This window comes from Sphaeramia orbicularis, chromosome 3, assembly GCF_902148855.1.
Source record: "Sphaeramia orbicularis chromosome 3, fSphaOr1.1, whole genome shotgun sequence".
Lineage (NCBI taxonomy): Eukaryota > Metazoa > Chordata > Actinopteri > Kurtiformes > Apogonidae > Sphaeramia > Sphaeramia orbicularis.
In genome coordinates, this window is record NC_043959.1 from 14490957 (window position 1) to 14516200 (window position 25244).

At 41.2% G+C, this 25244-nt stretch overlaps 1 protein-coding gene across 2 annotated transcripts; it reads right to left on the reverse strand.

The window, feature by feature from the left end:
• Positions 1-798: 798 nt before the first annotated feature.
• LOC115417123 (uncharacterized) lies at positions 799-16564 on the reverse strand. Of its 2 annotated transcripts, XM_030131118.1 has the most exons (8): positions 16372-16564; positions 13649-14008; positions 12750-13067; positions 12254-12346; positions 10164-10493; positions 9616-9948; positions 6882-7214; positions 801-3043 (listed from the first exon to the last, which is right to left on the reverse strand). In XM_030131118.1, the coding sequence occupies exons 1-8, from the start codon at positions 16439-16441 to the stop codon at positions 2580-2582; spliced, it is 2301 nt and encodes a 766-aa protein (XP_029986978.1). In that variant the 5' UTR covers positions 16442-16564; the 3' UTR covers positions 801-2579. The 2 variants fall into 2 exon arrangements, with proteins under 2 accessions (XP_029986979.1, XP_029986978.1); XM_030131119.1 differs by lacking the exon at positions 6882-7214 and having other exon boundaries at positions 799-3043.
• Positions 16565-25244: the final 8680 nt, after the last annotated feature.

Below are 25244 nucleotides of genomic sequence, written 5' to 3' on the forward strand. Positions count from 1 at the left end.
TTTATGATTATTTATTTATTTAGTCTTCAATTTTTCTTTCTTTTTTTTCTCTCTCTTCTTCTTTCTTCCATATTTTATTCTTATTCTAGGAAAATGTTTTTGTACTTTTAGAATGTCAGCCCCTTTTCATGTATTTGGCTGGAACCGTTCAGCCTGAGCATATGTTCCTATATCTGTCATTGTTTCATGGTTTTCATTCTGTATATTAGTACTCTGGAACCATGTGATGTTTTATTATGTTGATTGTTTGTCCAGGACAACAGATGGGAATTAGCTCCTCTGCTAAATCTGCTGCACCCATCTTGTTCTTTGTAACTAATGCCAATACGCGCTGTCTTGTAACTAAATAAATAAATACCTAAAATACTAAAATTATTTTAGCAATTATTCTGATTTACGATGGACAAATGGTTCTTCTAAATTAAAATGAAAAGTGAACAACTTTCAGGACGATTTGGTGAGTTAGATGAGTGCTGTCTTCAAATGTTGTGTTTTGTTTCTATAAAAAACAAACCAAAAAGAACCCCAAATAATAACTGAAAGCACCCAAATGTAGGAAATAAAACCAGAACTTGTTTATTTAATCAGTTTGTGCTGAAGTCTTTTAAATGATCACCTGTTCAAACTGTGGCTGGTTTTGGATAAAGTCAGTGTGAACAGGAGTGGTGGCATGCTCATATCAGCTCCACTAATGTATCACTGGTTTCATATTTGAAGCAGATCTCCAGTTTGGTCAGTTCCTCACTTCAGAAACAGTGGCTGATCTGCAGTAAACACCACTCTGTGGATGCTCAGACTCAACTGCAACCGTTATTCTGTTCTGTGAGAAGCAGATCTGAAAGGGATGGATTACTTCTGAGCAAGAACTGGAAATGGAGCTGTGTGACCCTCTGGATCCAGAAGTTCACAGGCAGAAACAGTGGTGCCATCTGCTGGACACATCTTCATATGGCGGGACCAGAAAGTTGACTTAGTTTATTAAAAGAGTTGATTTTTGGAGACTGGACAATAAGGGTTAGATCTCATATTAGAAGGGCTGGAAAGAAGACCTACAGGATCTCCATGTTATAGTATCTCTGTACACATTAGAACACAAAAACAAGTATGTGTTGGACTTGAACTGGGATCTTCAGATAACCTGAGATGCCGAAGATGTAGAGGCAACAACAACAGATCAAGTTAACGTGTATTCTTCATTTTGTACAGATTGACCACAATCTACTCCAGGTCAAAACTGATTTATACACCTACAGTATGAAATATAGTTGAGTGAAAAACTTTGGGCTCTATAGGATATGGGGAAAAACTGTCAGCATTAAAAGACACAACTGTGACGTGTAAAAATTCCACACTCTGTTATTAGTCAGACCCCTTTATTGAGGGTCACAGCATGAAATTCATTCATAAACCAACGTAATAACACTAGTCCGATCAGCAGAAGCACCACACGGGGTGACTTATCAGTTCCATTCAGGAAAAGCACATTAGGTCAGTTCTCATTTTATGTTAAAGCGACACAAAACTGGACCTCACTTCCCACCCACAGTAAAGATACACATACATACTGCACTTTTACAGCCAAATTAAAAACATGGTTTGCAGACAACTACACCTGTACACACTAACCTGTGTCTGTGTGTTATTTGTGTCATGATCATAGATGCTGTTTTTCCATATGTAATGTCTGTTTACATCTGTCTGTGATTCTGTGCTGATGTATTCTGTGCGATTCTATTGTATGTGCTGCTTTTGTATGTTTGGATTAGATGTGCTGTCTCTGTAGGACTGGACTGATGCTTCACTGTTCTCTTTTATCTTTGTTAGGGACCGAGCAGTAAGACGACCAGGAGACAGGTGTGAGTTTTTATTCACCCAAAATTATGCAAAAAATGATTACAAATGATAGTTTTAATAATTAAGTATGTAAAAGAGGTCAACATAACAGAACTGTACACAAAAATAATAGCAACTCAGGCTGAGAACAAGAACTGATGCACCACACAAACTGACAAAACTGACCCAACAAAATGAGACACAGTGGGAGCATATATAGAGGTTTGGTCAAACCATTAAACAAAAAAGGAGAAAACTAAATGGAAACCGACTAGAACTACATACAGCTGAAGCTTTGATAACATTAAATCCCCCCCATGACAGATCTACCCACAGATGTTCAATGATGTTCAAGTCTGGGACTGTGAGGTCTGTTTCAAAACCTTCAGCTGCAGTCTCTGAGGTCGTCCATGGTGGATTTACAGATAGGTTTCAGATCATCATCCTGTTGGAAAATCCATCCTCTTTGACACTGTTCATTTGTTGGATTTTGCTGCAGTGGTTTTGATTTGATTGTTTGGATTTTCTTTGGTTTGGAGGACAGACTACTGCTGTGAAAAATTTGTCATCAGAGAACAACAAACACTAGAAATACAATAATGAAGAGTCTAAAAGCATAGTTTGAGTGGTTTGAAGTGTGTCGATTTCTATTGTATTTACCTGTTTCATATATTCAAGAAGAATAAGATCAAGCCTCCGTTTAGGAGTTTGACTTGATAAATAGAAACACATACACAACAGATCAATCAAACACGTTCTTCAGCTTCTGCATCCGATCTTATTAGAGGAAACTGATATGTGATCTGAGATCTGTCTGTAGAGGAGACAGAAGACAGAGACCCACATGACCTCTGACCTGCATCTGAACGCTGACCTCTGACCTTCAGCTCCACTGTTTTCCCTCTCAGGGTGACTCCATCTCTGATGACTTTACATTTATATCTTCCAGAGTCGTCCTGTTGGAGGTCATTCAGGGTCAGACTTAAGTCTCCAGTTGTCCATGGGTCTTCATTCATCTTTGTTCTGTTTTCGTATCTATAGTACTGTTGACCAAGTTGAGCTGACGTCTTCTCAGACACATGGACATACATGTATTCATAGACATTAGTATAGTACCTCCACTCCACTGTGGCGTCCTGAGGCAGGTCAGGGGTTATGCTGAAGGGCAGCAGGGCCGACTTTGCCCCCTCCTCCACCTCCACCTCTTGAACTGGGAGGAAACATGACATCAACACAGGACAGTTTTTTATCATCAAATCTTCAATGTGGAGGAAAATCAGCCTCTTTAAAAGGAAAAGATTGAATAATTACTCAGTTTAAGTAATTTGACCAGGAACAGCAGAGAAGGCTAATAAGATGACTACACTCAGAACTCCATGGTTGTCTAAATTGGCACCAGGGACACAGAATGCTACTGTCCTGGGGCCTCATGTACAAAGGTTGCGTATGCACAAAAATGTGGCGTACGCCCTTTTCCACGCTCACGTTCAAATGTACAAAGAAGGACATGACCGTGGAAATATGCAGTCCTCCACGCCAACTTCATAGCTGCCGTACGCACATTTCTAGTGCTTTTGAACCATTGGCGACACTTCGAGGTGATACTGGGAAACTCTTAATAATGTGAAAAATAGGACAAATGGCCCTGTAGCTTATGGGTCAAATTAAAAGCTTTGGGAAATGTATCCAGATGCCATTTATTCTCACCCAGTTCTGTGTATTTATTATATTACAGAGATAGTCCATGTTTTGCTCATATTCCAATCAGATCTGTAAAAAAATCAAATTCCAACTTGATATCATTGATACTTACTGATTTATTGGATCAATCCACTTCCTATCTCTTATAATGGGAAAATTTTTCAAAGTGGCACCAAATCCAGAATCAGATCCGGATCCAATAATTTCAATACCTTGTGTTGACATCATCATAAAGAAGCTGTATACCAAGTTTAAAGTCAATCAGAACTGGAGTTTGGGAGAAGAAGAAGATTAAAATGTTTTCCCCATAAGAGCCCATGTTAAATTTTCCGTAAGTTCCCGGATCCAGAAGAAGATCCTGATCAGCATGTGGACATTATGTTTTGGTCATCTCCCCACTGCATGATGACAATAGCTTACGGCCTATCGGCCAGTAAGCTACAAAAGTAATTCCTCTGATTGATGTGCACAGCAGAGATACACAGATGAACAATGAACACACTGGCACATCATCCTACTGCCAGAGCAGCCCCCCCCCACCACCACCACCACCAGAACTGGACCCTGGACCCATCACTGCCAATCCTGCCATCCGAATAGGATGTGATTTCAGCCACACGAAGAGACAAGGACACACAATTCACTTGTTGATAAATACATTTAATGTAATATTAATGTCTGTGGGAACATTTATAAGTCGATCCTGGCACTCACTGATGCCGCCGATTGCCCTCACGATGTCCTCTTGTGACTCGGGTGGACACAGGTGTGGACACAGCCGAGGAGGGGCATCAGCAGCTGGCTGTTGGACCAGAGAAATCCTACGGTCTGTGACAGGCTGAGACTGCGTCTCACCATCTTCTGTCTAAGTGTCTTTTGGGAAATAAATAATAATTGCTATATAGTGATCATAAGGAATAGAAATTGGGGGTAGGAGTACATAAGTTTTTACTTCTTCCTACTCTTTTTGGAGTATGTATAATTTCACTTCATTTGTTATTATTATCATTATTATTATTATTATTATTATTATTATTATTATTATTATTATTATTTTATTTATTTATTTACTATAACTATTATTATTTATTTATTCATTTTGTTGTTTGTTGCTTATCAATCATTTATGTATAGTACTTGTATATTGTTGGCTAATTTTTGTTTTGATTTCACTGTTGATATGTTCAAAATAAAGATTTCATTCATTCATTCATTCATTCATTCAAATAAATATAAATAAATAAATAAATGGAGTGATTAAAAATGAGTCAAAGTCTTTGATTTCCTCTTTGATGTCGTGGCATGATTACACATAAACCTTTATCTTGTTTGGCTGTGATCAGACTATTGTATGACCTGTCATGTCGGCTCCCAGACAGTGTCTGGATTTTTGTCTGTCTTGTCTGTCTTTTATGTTGTCTGTCATTTCCTGTTTTATTTTGTTAAGTTTTCCCTCATGTGTCATGTCTGTTGCCTTTACTTCCCTTCCTTGATTGTTTCACCTGCTCCTGATTACCTGTCTCCACCCTGATGTGTTCCACCTGTGTCTAATTGTCTTCCCTCCCTCTTGTGTATTTAAACCCTGTGTCTTCCCTTGTTTCTTTGCTACACTTGTGTGCTTATTCACCAGCGTTTTTGGATCCTGTCAGTCTGTCTGCCCGTTGTGACCTCTTTTGTCTACCGACCACCGATTCTGCCTGTTCCTTATCTGCCTGCTTGTGACCTGGTTTGTTCATCCGACTTCCGATTCTGCCTTTTCCCCTGGTTACCTCAGCCTCCAATGATTACCTGTGTGTTTTGACCCTCGCCTGGATTTTGACCGTGAGTAAGCCTGTCCCTCATGTCCCGTTGCCTTCTGTTTTGCTCCCCCGTGTATGACCTGGCCTGTTTTTTTGACATCCCTCTGTTTTGCCCTAGTCGGGTTGCTGTCGGGATTACTCCGGCTCGGCTGTGCTGACCGCCCGCTGACCCTGCTCACAGCCCGGACATCGAGTCCAGATACCAACGCCTTCACAGACGTGTTAACTATTCTGTATTGTTTTTTTCCCCTGTGATTGTGTTTAATAAACACTCAACTTTTTATCTGTTTACTGGTCTTGCATTTGGGTTCAGGCTTTGTACTCAGTCCATTACATGACCAATAGAATGAACTAATATGTGAGTTACACAAATACTAAATATATGTTTACCTTGGGGATGATTCGAGTCACCCCAGTGAGAGCAGTGTCACTCACAATAGCGGTGACTCTCTGCTCAAACGGGGTGAGTTTGTCCCTTTTTTTTCTCCTTCTGCTTGTTTTGGCCCCCACTTCATGTCCACTTTGACGTCATTTGATCATGCAGAGAGGGGAATCCCATCTGAAGACCCTGTTTATACTAATTTGTATATTTAAATGTGGGTGTGGAGAGGGAGGACTCTGGTACTCCAACATATGCAGTCAATTCCACGCTGATTGGGATGTACAAAGGAAGTGTGCTTGGACTCGGGCGTACGCACAGTTTTATTCATCTGGATTTTTTTTTTTTTTTTTTTTGTGCGTACGGACTTTTCTGGATTTGGGCAAACACCAGGTTTCAGTATGAAATCCACACAAGTCTTTGTACATGAGGCCCCACGTGAGGAAGGAGGCAGAGTTGTGGCAGATGATTGAGAGGTACAGACTAGACTTGGGCTCTGGAACCGATCTCCTCAAGGGTGGTGAGACTTCTTTTTTTTTTTTTTTTTTTTTTCCTTATTCAGGAGTTGTTCAGGGTTAGAGGTGTGCAGAAGGTGTGGGGTTACTCCCACCTGCTCTGCCCTCTGGTAGAACTCTGGCTCAGTGGTTTTATGTTGGAGTTCACCCCATTGAATGAGAGGGCTGAGCTTCAGTTCAGGGAACAGGTTGTGACTGTTGTCTGTCCCATGTGTACCCTGCCTTCTTGGAGTCTGTTGGTTGTGTGCTGGAAGGCGCTCCCCTCAGGGACTCCACTGTTCTACTGAGAAACTTCAACATTCACATGGGCAATGACAATGAGACCAGGAGGAGTGTGACTGGGAGGAATGGTCTGCTGGATCTGAACCTGGGGTTTTTCTATTATTAGACCTCTGTACTAGACAGTCTGTCTAGAACAAACACTTTGTCACAACAGTGTAATTAAGAACATGCCAATGGAGAAGCTGGACAGGGACATGGATGGATGGATGGATTATCCAGCCTGATGAAAAATACTAAAATATATATAATTAAAATCTGCACCATGAGTAACTCCACATTGTGCTGTTTGTGATTGTGCAGGTTAGACAGGGAAGGGGGAAAGAAGGGCTCAGTATTCTAGAACTAGGAATGACCTGTGTCTACAGTACTGACCTTTGACCTTCAGACGCACTTGTTTCCTCCTCAGGATCTGCTTGTCTCTTTTGTAGACGGTGCAGGTGTAGGTGTAACTGTCCCAGCCTGTGGGGTGTTTCAGGGTCAGACTGAGGTCTCCAGTTCTCAGTGGGTCTTCTTTCATCTCTGTTCTGTTTCTGTATTTATCGTCTTGTTCATTAGTTCTGTCAGAGCCGTCCTCATACACATGGACCTTCCTGGCACCATAGGCCATCCACTCCACTCTGACCTGACTGACGTCCTCTATATGAAATGTGGTTTTCCAGGGCAGCAGGACAGACTCCTCCCCTGAATCCACCTCCACCTGTTGGACTGAGAACAACAACCATACCATCAGACAACAGTAGAGGAAAACATCTGCCATGGATACACTTCTAAATGATGATCCAATCAGCAGCAGAACCAAGTACTTATGTGTGTGTCTGAAGTTTTTTGTATGTTTACGAATGTCATCAGGATCAGAGCAGTTCCATTTCAGTCTCAGAAACTGCTCTGCTGGTATGTTATCTGTCATATGTTTGGGATGACTGCTACTATCTATGGTGTCCACAAATGAGCTCGAGATGATCGTTCACGCTTTTGTGTCTTCTCGCTTAGACTACTGCAACAGCCTGTTTACATGCTTAAACAAGAAGGAGCTGGCCCGTCTACAGTTTGTCCAGAACTCTGCTGCCAGGCTCCTGACCCGCACAAACAGGAGAACCCACATCACTCCCATCCTTAAATCCCTCCAATGGCTCCCTGTTCTATATCGTCTTCATTTCAAAATTCTGGTGCTAACTTTCCGGGCTCTACATGGCCAGGCCCCTGCATACATTGCTTCCCTGATCCAGCCCTACAGCTCGACTCGTAGCTTGAGGTCTTCAGGACAGCACCTGCTGATGGTTCCACGCACCTGTTTTAGCACACTCGGTGACAGGTCTTTTAAAGCTGTGGCACCACGTCTATGGAATGACCTGCCTCTACACCTACGGTCCATGGACTCTGTAGAGAGCTTTAAGAAACACCTCAAAACCCTCCTGTTCAAAAAGGCTTTTTAGTCTCCTACCTGACCCAGGGCCACCACAGACTGATTACACTCTATGTATTCATCATAACGTACTCCATGTGTCATCCCCCCCCCCCCCCCCCCCCCCCCAGTCTCTCTATATCTCTATCGCTCTCTCTTTTCTCCTCCTTTACTCTCTCTCTCTCTCTTTAACCCCAACTGGTCAAGGCAGACAACCATCCTTCAGGAGTCTGGGTCTGCTAGAGGTTTCTGCCCGTTAAAGGGAAGTTTTTCCTCGCCACTGTCACCAATCACAAGTGTTTGCTCCTGAAGGATTCTGTTGGGTCTCTGTAAACTTGATTTGATTCTGATTTGAATCGATAAAGCACTTTGTGACTCTGTCTGTGAAAAGTGCTCTATAAATAAAATTTACTTACTTACTTACTTACTTACTAAAATGTCTTTTCAACAGATGTGTGAAGAACTCCAGTTTCATCTTTATATGTGGTTAAATCTAGATAATTGATTGGATTTGCTCCATGCTGTATTCACAGGTGGTTTCCTAAGATGTTTGTGGATTTTGGGGAAATAATAAATAATAGGAGTGACTCAATGAGGGTTCAGCCAATAACCACACTCCTTTTTTATGATCCAGTTTGATCTGAAAGTAACTCTCAGGATATTAAACATCAGTAAAGACAATGTCGCACAAGGAAACTTTAACCAACAAACCACAAAGTAAAACGAGAATTAATACAAGTGTGGCATTCCATGAATTCCAGTTTATACAAACGTGTTGAAGAAGTGGTTTCAACAATCTGAACAGAAAAGACCAGAAGGAATGAAAAGAAAGACTGACACTTCTGAAGGACTTGGAGGTTTTTTGTGTCCCCCTAAGAGAGGGTGAGCAGAATTCAGTTGGTTCTCTTAGTCTAGAAGTTCACCACTAGGTGGGAGTAAATATCACAAACTTCACCTTTAACGCATCAGTTTTTAACGACACTTTAAACATAATTTAATGAACAACATGAGAGGAAACATTATTTTTGAAAACAGTCACTAAAAGGTATTGAGTTGGAATTCCACCTCATTTTTCATGGCACACAGTCTTATATCAGACTTTATAAAAGCATAAACCTGCTGGTGGTGGCCTTTCTCAGACCAGGTACTCTGGCTTCCTCCCACCATCCACACACATGCATTTTTATGGGTTAATTGGTGAGTCTAAATCATAAGAATGTAAGAGTGAATGGTTGTCAGTCTCTACATGTTAGTGATGACCTAGACAAATATTCAGAGTAAACCATGCATTTCCTTGTTGGTAGTCAGGCATCCTGACCCTGGCCCTGGCATCTCTGCAACCCTCCAGAGGATTCAACAGTTTGGAAAATGAAGGAATATTTCTGTTGTTGTGTCAAAGCACTGTAGAAACAAACCCATAAGTTGATGCTATCATCCTGATCTACATAGTGTTAATGTGAGACTTGATGTAAAATATTTGACAAATTCTATTTTACTTTGGAATGTCAGGAAAAAATAAGTACTTTTTTCAGAGTTTTGAAAGAGAAATTTATGGCATTTAAATACTAATGAATGCTGCAGTGTTTTTGGTTTCCCTTGAGCGCACTGACCTGTATCTAGAGGACTGACCCACGTCTAGGATGGTGACTCTAAGAAGGGCTCAGTATTCTAGAACTAGGAATGACCTGTGTCTACAGTACTGACCTTTGACCTCCAGACGCACTTGTTTCCTCCTCAGGATCTGCTTGTCTCTTTTGTAGACGGTGCAGGTATAGGTGTCATTGTCCCAGTCTGTGGGGTGTTTCAGGGTCAGACTGAGGTCTCCAGTTCTCAGTGGGTCTTCTTTCATCTCTGTTCTGTTTCTGTATTTATCGTCTTGTTCATTAGTTCTGTCAGAGCCGTCCTCATACACATGAACCTTCTTGTCATCCTCATCTGTCCACTTCACTGTGACCTGACTGACGTCCTCTATATGAAATGTGATTTTCCAGGGCAGCAGGACAGACTCCTCCCCTGAATCCACCTCCACCTGTTGGACTGAGAACAACAACCATACCATCAGACAACAGTAGAGGAAAACATCTGCCATGGACACAGTTCTAAGTAATTTTTGTTCAATCTGTGTTGAATCATCAGCAGAACTGACTGCTTATTAAACTGTTAACTCGTATTCTCAGTTCAACTACACTGGACATTTCTGTCTGATAATCCAGGCGCTTTTAGTTTTCTCATCTTCTGTCTACAGCACTGACCTTTGACCTTCAGCACCGCTTGTTTCTCCTTCAGGACCTTGTTTTTGTTGTAGACGATGCATAAGTAATCGGTGGCATCCGAAGCCCTCGGGTGTTTCAGGGTTAAACTGAAGTCTCCAGTTCTCAGCCAGTGTTTCTTCATCTCTGTTCTGTTTCTGTACATCCGGTTCTGTTCATCAGGTTGGCCAGAGCCGTACTTAATAATGAGCTTTTTGTTGTCTAAGTTCTTCCACATAACGCTAATATGTCTGGAGTTCTTTGTCAGGTGAGCTATAGTTTTACATGGCAGCAGGACAGACTCCTCCCCTGAATCCACCTCCACCAGTTGGACTGAGAACAAACAAATAAAAAGTAGACACCTCATTGGCTGGCCTGCTGTAGTGTGCTTTATTCCAACATAATCTCATTATGAACCAAAAATATTGTGGACAGCATTGTCTTAGAAGCATGGCAGCTCATTAAATGAACACCCAAAACTGTGTGTGTCTAATATGCAGGTACTGAAAGCACATTGAAGAGCTCCAGAGTGCAAACAAAAGGCTGCAGCTGCACTGGTTCAGACAAATGTTCCATGACAAATGTTCCAGCTCAAATACATTCTCCTAGTGCTGGCAAAGAGCAGGTTCACAACAAGGACAAGTTATCTGTCTGAGGAAAGACAAACCACCTGTCTACTTACATCCAATTGGGATATTCATATTTGTCTGTTTAGACGGGGGGGTTTGGCCCGTCAAAGGGTCCAATCCAAACCATGGGATGAATTTGTGAACATCAAATGTGTCAAACTCATTTTAGTTCAGGGGATACATACAGTCCAATTTGATCTCAAGTGGGTCGGACCAGTACAAATACACTGTTGTCAATGAAGTTGGAACAATTCAGTTTTGGGACATGTTCCTCTTTTTATTCCCATTTAATCACTTTTGACCCAGTACAATGATTACATACTATCAAGATAAATCACATTTCACATGAAAAAATATTTTATTCTAATTTTTATTGGAAACAGTGTAATAACATTATAACTTACAGATGGCAATATTCCACCTGTTCCTAAATGTCTTGTGTGTTTGTAAATCCACTGTGATCTGTAAGTTGTAATGCACATGTGTAAATGATAAGATGAGACATAGTATTGTTGAAATTGTATACTTACTTTTGTGGTTGTACAGGGTTGTTCAGGTTATTCACATTTTCATTATGCAATTTTACATTTTTCACACTAAAACAAAGACAAAAACCTAGAGTTGATATTATTTACAGTGTTATTATGCTATTATTTTACTGGTGCAGCCTGATTCAGATCAAATTGGGCTGAATGCGTGTGACACCCCTGGTTTAGACACAAAGGTTCAGGTGTTTTAATGCCTCCTCTACTATTGTGGAAGAAATAAATCTGCTTCATGTGGTGTTGATGTGAAAGGTGAGCACATGGTCTGTGTCTTATGACTGTATCATCTGTAAGTTTGTTGTGTACCTTAAATATTGTGGTCCAATTGCTGTTGATGGATAAATGATTAGAACTTAATTTTTTATCAATGTCATTTAAAAAGGTAGTGAAGCAGTTTAAGGGGCTCTCACATCAGAGGTGTTTGTTTGCTTTGAATAGACCAGTTTGTTTTCCTCTGATAATCTGGTTCATTTGGGGACGTGTGAACATGTCAACTGAACTTGAATGTTGGAACCCCTGTCAAATCAAACTGAGTCCCCGATCAAACATAATCCCCGAAAAAACCTATTCCCACAAACCGATTCCCCAATCGAACTGAGCCGCCAACTGAACTGAGTCCCCAATGGAACCAAGTCTACCATTAGGTATGAAAAAGACTTAAGACACCAGTTTGACTGTTGTTTTGTCTGTGTACTGTAAAATTATACACATTCTCTGAAGCATTTGTCTGATCAGTCCACTGTGACTCCTGACTGTTGACCTCCTCAGCAGCGACTACACAGACACACATTACAATCACAAACTTGGTATGTAGGTTTCTATATGTATGAGTGACAGACTGCTTCTATGATCACATGAGACAAAGAAAAACATGATAAAGAACAGCACAATGGGTAATATAGGAACAGATGTGACATACCTGGCAGAAAATACCCGTGAAAAATAAATACAAGTCCAAATACAAGAACAGCAAAGACAACCAGGAGAGCTGTGGCCCAGGTTGGAAAACCACCTGTGGACGTCAAAAAACACCAACATAAACTCCAGCTAAGACATGATCGTATGATGACGTATCAATCAAATCCTAACAAATCTTTAAAGACATTATCAGGTACCCTAAAACCTGCTTTATATGAAGTTGAAAAGAAAGATGTGTATTATTCTGTGTACCTGTTTGACAGCTGATCATATGAAAGAGCCAGAGTTGATAAGGTGGAGTACTGACTGTAGTACTGAGTAGTGATAAGTAGTATTGACAGTAAGAGTATTGAAAAGTGTCTTTTCTACATTAGCATGAAATGGCATCAGGACATGGATCTCCATATTTAATGTTTTAGACCCAGAAGTGTGAGCTGCAGAAGAAGGTGTGTGTTTTCAGACTGGAGCTGTTTCATGTGGTCTATCCCAGCACTGACCTTGGACCACCTGGAGCAGGACTTTAGACCTCAGGACGTCTCCTTCCCTGTAGACGGTGCAGATATACACACCTCTGTCTATTTCTGTGGGGTTTTTCAGAGTCAGACTCATGTCTTTATTCATCTCTGTGCGGTCACGGTAAAACCTGTCCTGTGTTTGAAGATCATCAGCTTTATTCTGGTACACATGGACCACCACCAGTTCTGGATCAAAGTGAGTCCACTCCACTGTGGTGTCTTCAGGCAGATCGGCTGAGGCTTTACAAGGCAGCTGGATAGACTCCGCCCCCTGCTGGACCTCCACCTCCTCCTCGTCATCTGACAGGAAACAGACCACAATGATTAGAACATACAATAAAGCCCTCTAGAACTTCAACAACACACACTATTCACATTAAATGGAGAGGAACAATAACAATCCAAGGTGTGTTTTCAGCAACAGATTGACCAAAAGTTCAGTTGAACCCTTCATCCTGAACCAGTGACAAAATGGAATAATCCAGTCAGTAGCTTCTGTGCATAAACAGTCAGGGTGAAGTGGTACATGTTTGATGAAGGTTGTGTTGTGAAGAAAACAGAACTGAAATGAGCTGAATACAAAGACACATGTACGTGTGACCTCTGACCTGTGTCTACTGTAGTGGGTGTGGTTTATATCTGACCTGTGTCTACTGTAGTGGGTGTGGTTTATATCTGACCTCTGACCTGTGTCTACTGCAGTGGGTGTGGTTTGTGTCTGACCTCTGACCTGTGTCTACTGCAGTGGGTGTGGTTTATATCTGACCTGTGTCTACTGCAGTGGGTGTGGTTTATATCTGACCTGTGTCTACTGCAGTGGGTGTGGTTTATATCTGACCTCTGACCTGTGTCTACTGCAGTGGGTGTGGTTTGTGTCTGACCTTTGACCTGCAGCTGTACTTGTGTCAGTCTCCGTTCTTTAGTCTCCTTCCACTCGGTTTCCCATTGGAGGTTGCAGGTGTAGCTGCTGCTGTCAGACAGTTGTGGTTTCTTCACAGTGAGGCTGAAGTCTCCAGATTCCAGAGCGTTGGTCTTCATTGACGTGCGCTCACTGTAACGGTATTCCTCTTTCACATCGTCACTTTCGTCTTTAAGCAGGTGGATGACTGTTTGGTTGAGATCAGAGCGTCTCCAAACCACTGAAGGAACCTCCGGTAACATGCCAGAATACCGGTAGGGCAGCAGGACCGACTCCATCCCCTCATACGCCTGCACCACTACAGCCAATGCATGCTGGGAAACTGAGGACAGACACAGAAACAGTGTGTTCATCTGTAAATGGGACCAGAAGAACCCAGGTGAGTCCTCCTCAGTTTCCTCCTTCTGATTGTTGTTGATCATCCTTATCTGTTCCACACTCACATAAATAAGGCTGGGATTTTCAACCTGAACTTTTGTCAAATTCGTCCTGTCATAACATACAGGGTGTGATTTGTTGGGATCAACCCCACCCCCACCCCCGTCTGGTTGCCACATCCCTACTTCTGCTGAATGAATTTCATCCTTGGGGGGGGGACAACTAACTAATGTAAATCCCATCAGGTTGTGTCAGTTTTCTTCCTCCTATATCCTCCAATACTGACACTAACGTTCACCTGAACTCAACTGTCACAGTCTCAGAATTCATGAACGTCCCCATGCACTGGGGCACTGTAAAGGGGGGGTAAATGGGACAAATTTATGTGGCCCAGCATTTGTGTGTCCAGTGGATACAGGTTAGAAGTTGTGAAAATTTCATTTAAGATCCACTGTTTAACAGAGGAATAGAACCAGAGAGTTGGACGTTGAAAGTACACTCTAAAAAATGATATGCTGGCTCAATGTAAAAAATTGATGTAACAATTTCCATTAATCTTTTTAAGTTATTTCAATTTGGCCATATTTGTGTATATGCCACAAGACTTCTCTAGTTAGACAAACTACTACTTCAGTACTAACAACTTGATTTGCTTTGTACTCTGTAAGCTAAATTAAGTCAAACTAACTTAGTTTGAATTGTATCATAACCACTCCATTTAGTTATACTGATTATATACCTAAGGAATAACTACAAGTGTTGATAAACAGGAAAGGCATTGTTTGGCCTGTGGCTCTGACTCATGGTGCAGTTCTATAAAAATACTAAAATAAACACAAAAAGGCCAATAAACATTAGCATGCACACATTAACTCCAAATTACCACTAACACCACAACCCTGCTGAACCCCTGCACAGAAAGTAACATTTTTTCAACACTATACCCAATACCCACAATGCAATGCGGCAAACATGCCAATATATATACTACAATTTTAAATTAGAAAGGAGTAAAAATGTATTATCTAGTCCTTGCATAATTGAAACTACTGTTGCAGAAATTCAGGGCCAGTTAATAACCATAACACCATTCCGCTTCCGTAAAACAAAATCTAACAGACTAATGTTATGGTGGAATTGCTACGTCAATTAGCTAAAAGTCTTACGTTACTAGCTTAAATGTTACCACCTCTAGCTGAGGAAAAGACTTTAGTGTGGTGTAAAAAATGTTTTGTCATTTGTGTTGATAGTTATTAGCTGTTGTGAATAAAACAAAGTTAAATTCTGCTTATCCAGCCTTAACGTTTAGTGAAGTTCTGTGTAAAATCATGTTTCTTCCTTTTCTTTCTGTGCTTCCCTCCATTTCTTCTGGCAGGTGCGGTCTGTCAGTAAAACATATGAGGGGCCATGTGGGACATTATTCAGAATAACCATTCACACATGCATATGAAATGCACTCACACACACATATGAAAACGCACACATACACATATGAAATGCATTCACACCCGTGTGCACGTGTGAAAGCTAATTCTGAATTATGTCCCATACGGCCCCTCATAAAAACATCTTCAGGCTCGTCAGCTTTGTACTCAGCTTTTAGAGGAAGTTTATAAGATTTTGAAGCTGTCCTAACTTAATATACTTCTATGTTAAATTAAGGCAGAAATGTCTGTTCAAAATTGATGTTACTAAGGCTGTTTTCCTTATTTTTCATTTAGACCAACTTAATAAAATAACTTATCAACTGATTACAAAGTGTATATGTAACAAACTGAACTTTTTAAGCAGAAAAAGCTTAACTTTTTTAAGCTTAACTTCCTAACCCCATGAATCATCAAGTTTCACTTTGGTTTCACGCCAGCATTAGTGACGTTAGTGATGAACCGCACCCCCACTTATCATATATTACTGCCCCCCCCCCACTCCCCGCCCCTCCTCCAACAAAAAATATAAACATATCCTCCCCTGTTTTTTGACAAATTGTACCCTGATAACATAAATGTGATTGTTAGTATAAATTCATTGTCTGGACTTTGTTCATAAACAGTAGATCAGTCACTCAATCAGTGACCAGTGGTTTCACTCTACAGTTATTTTCTTCATATTAACAATGAAATTAACTCTTTTCTTGTTCCTTTATCTGCCTTCAAATTATCCACAGTTGGTCTTTTTTCCTCTCAGAAACATAGTCTGTGAAACATTTGATATATTTGAGTAAAATGTCCCAAACCCCTCAGAGTGCAGTAACAGTACAGACCTGTTCCAGCAGATGACACAGAGGAGGGCTGTTTATGTTTGTCTTACCGTGGATGAGGATCACAAACACCACCAACACTTCCATCTTCCTGCACAAAGTCCACAGCTGTAGTTTCATGTCCTTGTGCCTGATCTGAACCAGGCTTCAGAAGCACACAGGTGTCACTGCACTGCTTCCACTCAGTTCCACTGTGGACTGGTTCTAGTGATGGGCAGATGATATGAGAGGGTGCTCACTGCAGAACCCACCCTGTACCACTGACGCCCATTCAACCAGGGTTAATCCCTCCCCCGGTTCCCCCTACAGGTTGAGTCACGCCCATTGACGGACTTCCAGGGCTGGCATGCTCAGGGCAGCAGTAGATTCGATGAAGTGGAAACGGATAAACTTCAAAACCGAATATGACTACAGTTTTACTTAAATTTCATGGCTGTAAGTTACGTGATGTAACATAAACATAATTAAGTGTTTAAAATGTTTTTCTAGGTATATCTCGTTATGTCGACATAGACATTAAGTTATTTTTTTTCCCAACTTTATTGAAAACATTTGAGTATACCGTACAAAAATTTGAACAAACAAGATGTCAAAAGGGAAAAAGCATTTGAACATACAAGTTTAAGAAAATGATGAAAGATACAAAGCATAATATACAAATAATAGTATAAAAAAGTAAATAAATAAATAAAAATAACAGATCTAACAAAAATATAAAATAAATAAATACAACAGAGAGTTCAGTCAATATTAAATAATTGTTTATAAATGGCAAGGGTGTTAGAGTTTTTTTTTGTTTTTTTTTTTATGGATAAATTCTAAAGATTTAATATAATTTTCAAATTCCAATTGGAAGATTTTAAACTTTGGGTGTGTTTTAGTGTATTTATTTTTACGTATATGAAATTTTCCAAGTAAGATGAACACATTTACAACAAATTCTAAATTGTGAATATCATGTTTAAAATATGTAATGATGTTTTGGGATGTTATAGTTATTGTATTATTAATTTTAGATATGATATATTTTTCAATTTTGGACCAGAAATTAAAAGAATGTTCACACAAAAAGAATAAGTGTAGAATATTTTCAGAGTAAGAATGACAAAAGTTACACATTTCTTCCACAACAGAGAATCAAGACAAAATAACATTGGAGGGATATACGTTATGTAAAATTTTGAGATGTAAAATTCTAATTTTGTCCGTAATACAGTATTTATATGGTAATGTCCATGCTTTTGACCACTCAATTTCAGAGAAAGTTGAATTCCATCATGCTTTACCTTTGGGGGAAATTTTCCCCTTTTTACACAATGTATTGCGTATATGCTTGTTATTACAGCTCGAGCTAAGAATATTAATGCCATTAATCAATAAACAAGGTTTATCTGTCTGTGATGTTTGATAACTAAGATGACTTTTCATAAGTAAGAAAATACCATTAGGGATTGCTTTGAATACATAGTTGTATTCTTTATTTGGAATTGGAAACAAATTTATTGTCATGAATTGTTCATATCTTAATAAGTTCCCATCTTTGTCAAAGAGGTTGTAAATGAAAATAAGGTCTTTGTCAATTCAGCTCTGTAAAAAAATTGATTTCTTTCTGACAATAATGTTTTCATTATTCCAAATAACAGCTTTGTGTGGAGAAAAATTGTGTGTATAGCAAAGTTTCCAAGAAAGCAGAGCTTGTTGATAGAATTTAGAAAGTTTCAAAGGTAGTCTGGTGATACTGTAATTACAAGACAATAAAAAATGTAAACGTCCAACATTTTAAAATATGTTGTGTGGAATAAAAAACCAAATAGACCGAAGAGCCTTTAGACATTCCTTAATCCATTTAATTTTAAATGTGTTGTTTAAATCAATAAAATCCAATAACTCAAATCCTCCCTCTTTCCTAGATGCTGGAAGCATGTCTTTTTTGAGGAGATGCTTTTTGTTTTTCCATGCAAAATTGATAAATAACTTATTTATTTCTTTAAGGGTTGAATCTTGAACAAATAGTGACAACTCAAGATAAACGAGCCTTGAGATACCTTCAGCTTTGGTTAAAAGTACTCTACCCAGAATAGAAAGATCTTGTTGAAGCCACACAGAAAAAGGTTTTCAAATGAGGTAAACATACTCTGTAAGCCACAGCTTGCCCCCACACATGATACTTTGAAAACTCTTATATAAGCTTTATTAAATGTTAGGTCTTTAGCAGGGAAAACATTTTTAGTCAATGATTTTATTACTGAGCACAGCCTCGATTTTATTTTTTTAACTGAAACTTGGTTGGACCAAAATAACAGCGCAACTGTTCTTATTGAGTCAACCCCTCCCAAATTCAGTTTTATCAGTGAGCCTAGAATAAACAGAAGAGGAGGGGAAGTTGCAGTCTTATTCAAGGAATCATATCAGTGTAAGCAGCTGTCTCTTGGAAGTTTCCCTTCTTTTGAATATGTGGCTGTACAGCTTAAGGCATCGTCCAGGGTCATGCTTTTAAATATTCATCGCCCCCCCAAATACTGTGCAGACTTTAATGATGATTTTAGTGAACTGCTGTCTATGACCTGTATTGATTTTGACTGTATAATTATTGTTGGTGATTTTAACATATCTATTTCGGATGCCTCCTGGACGCCTCCCTGGGGAGGTGTTCCGGGCATGTCCCACCGGGAGGAGACCGCGGGGAAGACCCAGGACACGTTGGAGAGACTACGTCTCTCGGCTGGCCTGGGAACGCCTCGGGGTCCCCCCGGAAGAGCTGGAGGAGGTGTCTGGGGAGAGGGAAGTCTGGGCATCCCTGCTTAGACTGTTACCCCCGCGACCCGGCCCCAGATAAGCGGTGGATAATGGATGGATAATGGATGGATTTTAACATCCATGTTGACAACTTTCAGAACAAAGGGACTAAAGACCTCAGTAACACTCTGGACAATTTTGGGCTGACTCAGCATGTAACAGAACCGACACACATTAAGGGGCACACACTGGACTTAGTGATCTCGAAGGGTCTGGGCATCTCTAAAATAAGTGTGTGTGATGTGGGCTTGTCTGATCATTGCTGTGTTTTCTTTGAAAGTACAATTTCAGTGTACACAAATGTTTCAAAGGAGGTAATCACAAAATGTTGTATAACTGAAAACACCAATGAGGTCTTTAACCAGGTCTTCTCTCTAACACCTGCCCTGTCAGGGGGTTCAGTCAATGAGCTTGTCACTAACTTCAGGAAACACCAAAACACTGTTCACCCTACTCAATAAAACTTTCCAGCCACCTGACTCCCTTCCCCCCCACATGTACTCGTCAGGCACCTGCCAGTCTCTACTGCAATTCTTTAATGACAAAATCCACAACATCCACCAGCACCTCTGTCCAAACTCACCGCCTGCCTCTCCACCTGAACCACTCACACTCCAACAGTCATTTTCCAGTTTCCAACTTCCTGACACCTCTGTAATCGCCAACCTTATCAAAAACTCCAAGCCCTCCACCTGTCACCTTGATCCTCTCCCCACACCTCTGATCAAATCCTGCCTTCCCTCTCTCCTTCCCCTCATATCTGCCATCACTCACTCTTCCCTGATCACTGGAACTGTTCCTCCACAATTCAAAACTGCAGCCGTCACCCCCATCCTCAAAAAACCTGGTCTAGACCCCAACAATTTCAATAACCTCCGCCCCATATCCAACCTGCCCTTCATTTCCAAAATTGTCGAAAAAATAGTCGCCGCTCAACTCCACACACACTTAATCACCAATAGTCTCTACAAGCCCTTCCAGTCCGGTTTCCGTCCACACCACAGTACAGAAACCGCCCTTCTAAAAATCACTAATGATCTCCTCCTTGCAGCTGACTCCGGTTCACTATCCATCCTGATTCTTCTCGATCTGAGTGCAGCCTTCGACACCATCTCACACCCCATCCTCCTCAGTAGACTCTCATCTATTGGCATCACCCATACTCCCCTCCACTGGTTTCATTCTTATCTGTCAGGCCGCACTCAGTTTGTTCAGCTCAAATCCTTCAGGTCAAATCCCACCCCAGTTACCTCAGGTGTGCCCCAGGGCTCAGTCCTGGGGCCCCTTCTTTTCATCATTTACCTTCTCCCCCTTGGCAATATTTTCAGAAAATTTAATATCCATTTTCACTGTTTCGCGGATGACACCCAGCTCTACCTCACCACCAAACCTTGCTCCACACTCCCACCCTCCTCCCTCACCTCCTGCCTCTCTGAAATTAAATTCTGGTTCACCTCCAACTTCTTGACACTCAATAGTGATAAAACAGAAATGCTCCTCATTGGCACAAAATCCACTCTCTCCAAAACCAACATCTTTTCCCTCATTATCGACAGCTCCTCAGTCTCCCCCTCACCTCAGGTTAAGAGTCTGGGCGTCATCCTCGATGGCCTACTGTCTTTCAAATCCCACATCAATAACATCACCCAGTCTGCATATTTCCACCTGCGCAACATCAACCGTCTTCGCCCCTCCCTCACCCCACATACCACCTCTATTCTTGTGCACAGTCTCGTAACCTCCCGCTTTGACTACTGTAACTCCCTCCTATTCGGTCTCCCCCAAAAGTCCCTCCATAAGCTCCAACTGGTCCACAACTCTGCCGCCCGCATTATCACCAAAACCCCCTCCTACCACCACATCACCCCCATCCTCCAGGAACTACACTGGCTCCCAATCAAACAGAGAATTGAATTCAAACTCCTTCTGTACACATTTAAATCCATCCACAATCTCGCCCCTCAGTACCTGTAAGACCTCCTCCATGTCGCCACTCCAGTCCGTTCCCTCAGGTCCTCCTCCTTTATCCACCTCACCGTGGCCCCTGTCCGTCTCAGCACCATGGGAGGCCGAGCCTTCAGCCACTCTGCTCCTCAGCTCTGGAACTCCCTCCCACCATCCATCCGTAACTGTGACTCTCTCCCCACATTCAAATCCAGACTCAAAACTCACCTTTTCAGAATAGCCTACCCCCCATAAGCTCTAATCTCCATTCTACTACTTCATTTCTATATATAGTAATTATTTGTTTTAATCTGTTTATTTCTTTGTATTTTATGGATTGTTTGTTTTATCTTGTTGTACAGTGTCCTTGGGTGTCTTGAAAGGCGCTTATAAATAAAATGTATTATTATTATTATTATTCAATGCTAAGATGCTAAATATTATGGATTTCATTGCTCCCACTAAGGTGAAGGTTATCTCTGGAAGGAAAAGGCTCCATGGAGAAATTCCACACTGGTAAAAAATGAAAAAAGAGAGTGTCGGAAAGCGAAGCGCAGATGGAGAAAAACAAATCTACAAGTTCATTGTGACATCTATAAAGAGAAACTTCACTCTTATAACTTACAACTAAGGAATGCAAGGAAGTTGTATTTTTCTGACATTATCACCAAAAATAGTCGTAGTGGTCGGGCCTTATTTGCTACAGTTGACAGGCTAACAAACCCTCCTGCGTCAGCAGCACCTGAACTTTATTCCACCAAGGCCTGCAATGACTTTGCCAAATTCTTTACAGACAAAATCCAAAATATTAGACAAGTAGTTGGTTCATCAGCAGCAAGTTCAGGACATATACCATGTCCACCCAAAACCAGTTCAAACACCATGACACAGCTTTATCCCATTAATAGCAAAGTTCTGGAGGACATCTTATGTCAGCTGAACTCCTCCTCCTGCTGTTTGGACATCCTGCCCACAGACTTTCTTAAAAAGGTCTCAAAGACTTTGGAGTCAGATCTGTTACAGATTGTGAACTGGTCTTTAATGTCAGGTGTTTTCCCAGAGCCACTGAAAACAGCTGTAATTAAACCTCTGCTAAAAAGAGACAATCTAGACAAGACACAAATGAACAACTACAGGCCGATCTCCAATCTCCCATTTTTAAGTAAGATAATTGAAAAAGCCATTTTTCACCAGCTAAACGACTTTTTAACACAACTGCTATGATGTCTTCCAGTCAAGTTTTAGACAGCACCACAGTACTGAGACTGCTCTGACCAAGGTGATGAACGACATCTGTTCGAACACAGACAATGGAAACATGTCAGTGTTAGTTTTACTGGACCTCAGTGCTGCGTTTGATACAGTCAACCACATTATATTACTGAAACAACTGGTGAACTGGGTGGGTCTGTCTGGCCCTGTACTAAACTGGTTCAAGACATACTTAGAGAACAGGAATGCCGTTTCACTCTGTTCAACCTAAGAAAGATCAGGCCATACCTAACCGAACAGGCCACCCAGCTCCTGGTGCAGACTATGGTTATCTCCCGTCTAGACTACAGCAATGCTCTTCTAACGGGCCTCCCAGCTTGTGTTGTCAAACCACTATAGATGGTCCAGAATGCAGCAGCGCGTCTGGTCTTCAATCAGCCTAAAAGGGCACATGTCACCCCCTTACTCATTGAGTTACACTGGCTACCCATAGCTGCCCGCATCAAATTCAAATCTTTAATCCTAGCCTACAAAATTCTCAGTGGGTCTGCTCCTACCTACTTAGGTGCACTAATAAAAGCTTATGTCGCCCCACGACCACTCCGCTCGTCTGGGGAACGTAGTCTGGTGGTCCCCAGACCTTGTACAAGACAATCCAGGCTCTTTTCATGGGTCGTTCCACGTTGGTGGAACGCTCTACCAAGTGCTACAAGAACAGAGTCATCCCTGCCTATCTTCAAGAAGCTCCTGAAGACCCAGCTCTTCCGAGAGCACCTCCTATCCTAGCACTTTCAAATATTCCATTTTAAATATTCTAATAAGGTTTTTCCCAGGATAACCACAGATTCTTCCAGGATTATCTCTGGACCTGCTGCGGTGGTCCGGCCTCTTCCCTGCCCTCATCATCACCACTCACTTATCCTCAACCGCCTCCATGTGTCTCCCCCTACTCCCCCCTTCTCCCCCAGTCTCTATCGCTATCGCTCTCTCTTTTTCCCCTTCTCTACCCTCTCTCTTTAACCCCAACTGGTCAAGGCAGACGGCCATCCTCCAGGAGTCTGGGTCTGCTCGAGGTTTCTGCTGTTAAAGGGAAGTTTTTCCTCGCCACTGTCACCAGTCACAAGTGTTTGCTCCTGGAGGATTCTGTTGGGTTTCTGTAAATTGACTTAGAGTCTGGTTTTGACCAACTCTATATATAAAATGTCAAGAGATAACTTTTTTTTGTGATCTGGCGCTATATAAATAAAATTTTGATTGATATAGTGATTTAATTGGTTTTCCCCTGTAAGTCGCTTTGGAAAAAAGCGTCTGCCAAATGCGTAAACATAAACATAAACAGGAAGTACTTTGTGTCATTAGGTAACTTTACTTCTGAGCAGACAAGAATTACATGTGGGGTTCCCCAAGGCTCCATCCTGGGGCCTCTTCTGTTTAACATCTACATGCTCCCACTGGCACAGGTTATAAAGAACAACAATATTAGCTACCATAGCTATGTAGATGACACACAGATCTATATCACAATGTCACCTGGAGACCAAGGCCCTCTACAGGCTCTTGGTAAATGCATTGAGGAAATTAATGACTGGATGTGCCACAACTTTCTTCAGCTGAACCAAAACAAAACGGAGGTAATTGTCTTTGGAGCCTAAGAAAAACGACTGCAGGTCACCACAGAGCTTCAGTCTATAGATCTAAAAACCACCAACCACACCAGAAATCTAGGTGTAGTGATGGACTCAGACCTAAATTTTGAAAAACACATCAAGGCAGTCACAAAATCAGCCTACTATCACCTTAAGAACATCCCAAGGATAAAAGATCAGATGTCTCAGCAGGACCTGGAAAAACTAGTCCATGCATTCATCTTCAGTTGGTTTGATTATTGTAACAGTGTCTTTACAGGTCTAGTTAAAAAAAAATCCATTAGACAACTGCAGCTCATTCAGAACTCTGCTGCTAGAGTCCTCACTAAGACCAGAATAGCGGACCACATTAGTCCAACTCTAAGGTCCTTACACTGGCTACTTGTCCATCAGAGGATAGACTTTAAAGTTCTGTTGCTGGTCTATAAAGCTCTGAATGGTTTAGGACCAAAATACATCAGTGACCTCCTGACCCAGTATGAACCCACCAGACCCCTCAGGTCATCTGGATCCGGTCTGTTGTCAGTTCCCAGAGTCAGAACCAGACACGGAGAAGCTGCGTTCAGCTTCTATGCTCCACATGTCTGGAACAAACTCCCAGAAAACCTCAGATCAGCTGAAACACTCAGTTTATTTAAATCCAGGTTAAAAACCCACCTCTTCTCAGCTGCATTTGAATAGAGTTTGTATTCATCAGTTCAGATCTGCACTGTTCCTTTTAAGCTAAAAGTTTTTATCTGTTTTATCTGTTGATCTGTTTATCAGATTTTTTGTTTGTTTTTCTCATGCCTATACTTTTTATTGCGTCTGCTGTAATGCTTTTAATGTTATATGTAAAGCACTTTGTCTTGTACATGAAATGTGCTACAGAAATAAACTTGCCTTGTCTTGACCTTGTTGGAGGATTAGGTTGTTTGGTCAGCCTACTGCCAGAAGTGCTCTCCCTTCCAGAGGTAGGTTCACCGGATTACAGTACTGAAATGGTTCAGCTCGGAACAGTACAGCCTTGTTTCACCCGCTCCGGTACATCACAACATTAGTGTATGACGTAAACACAGTCACGGTGTTATAACGTCTTGGATTTGTTTTGCACCTTTTATTTGTTCAAATGCTTTTTATTTTTGATATCTTGGTGTTTCTTCAAAACGTATATGTCTTGTGTACCTAAATATTTTCAATTAAAAAAAAAAAAAAGAATTTGTTTGCGCTCATAAACAGAAATATCACGTGACGCGTTACGTCAACACTTAGACGGATGTGAAGCTTCCACAGACAGCCAATGAGAGAGCGGAATGTCACTGCACGCGAATTTTGAACAGTGACCG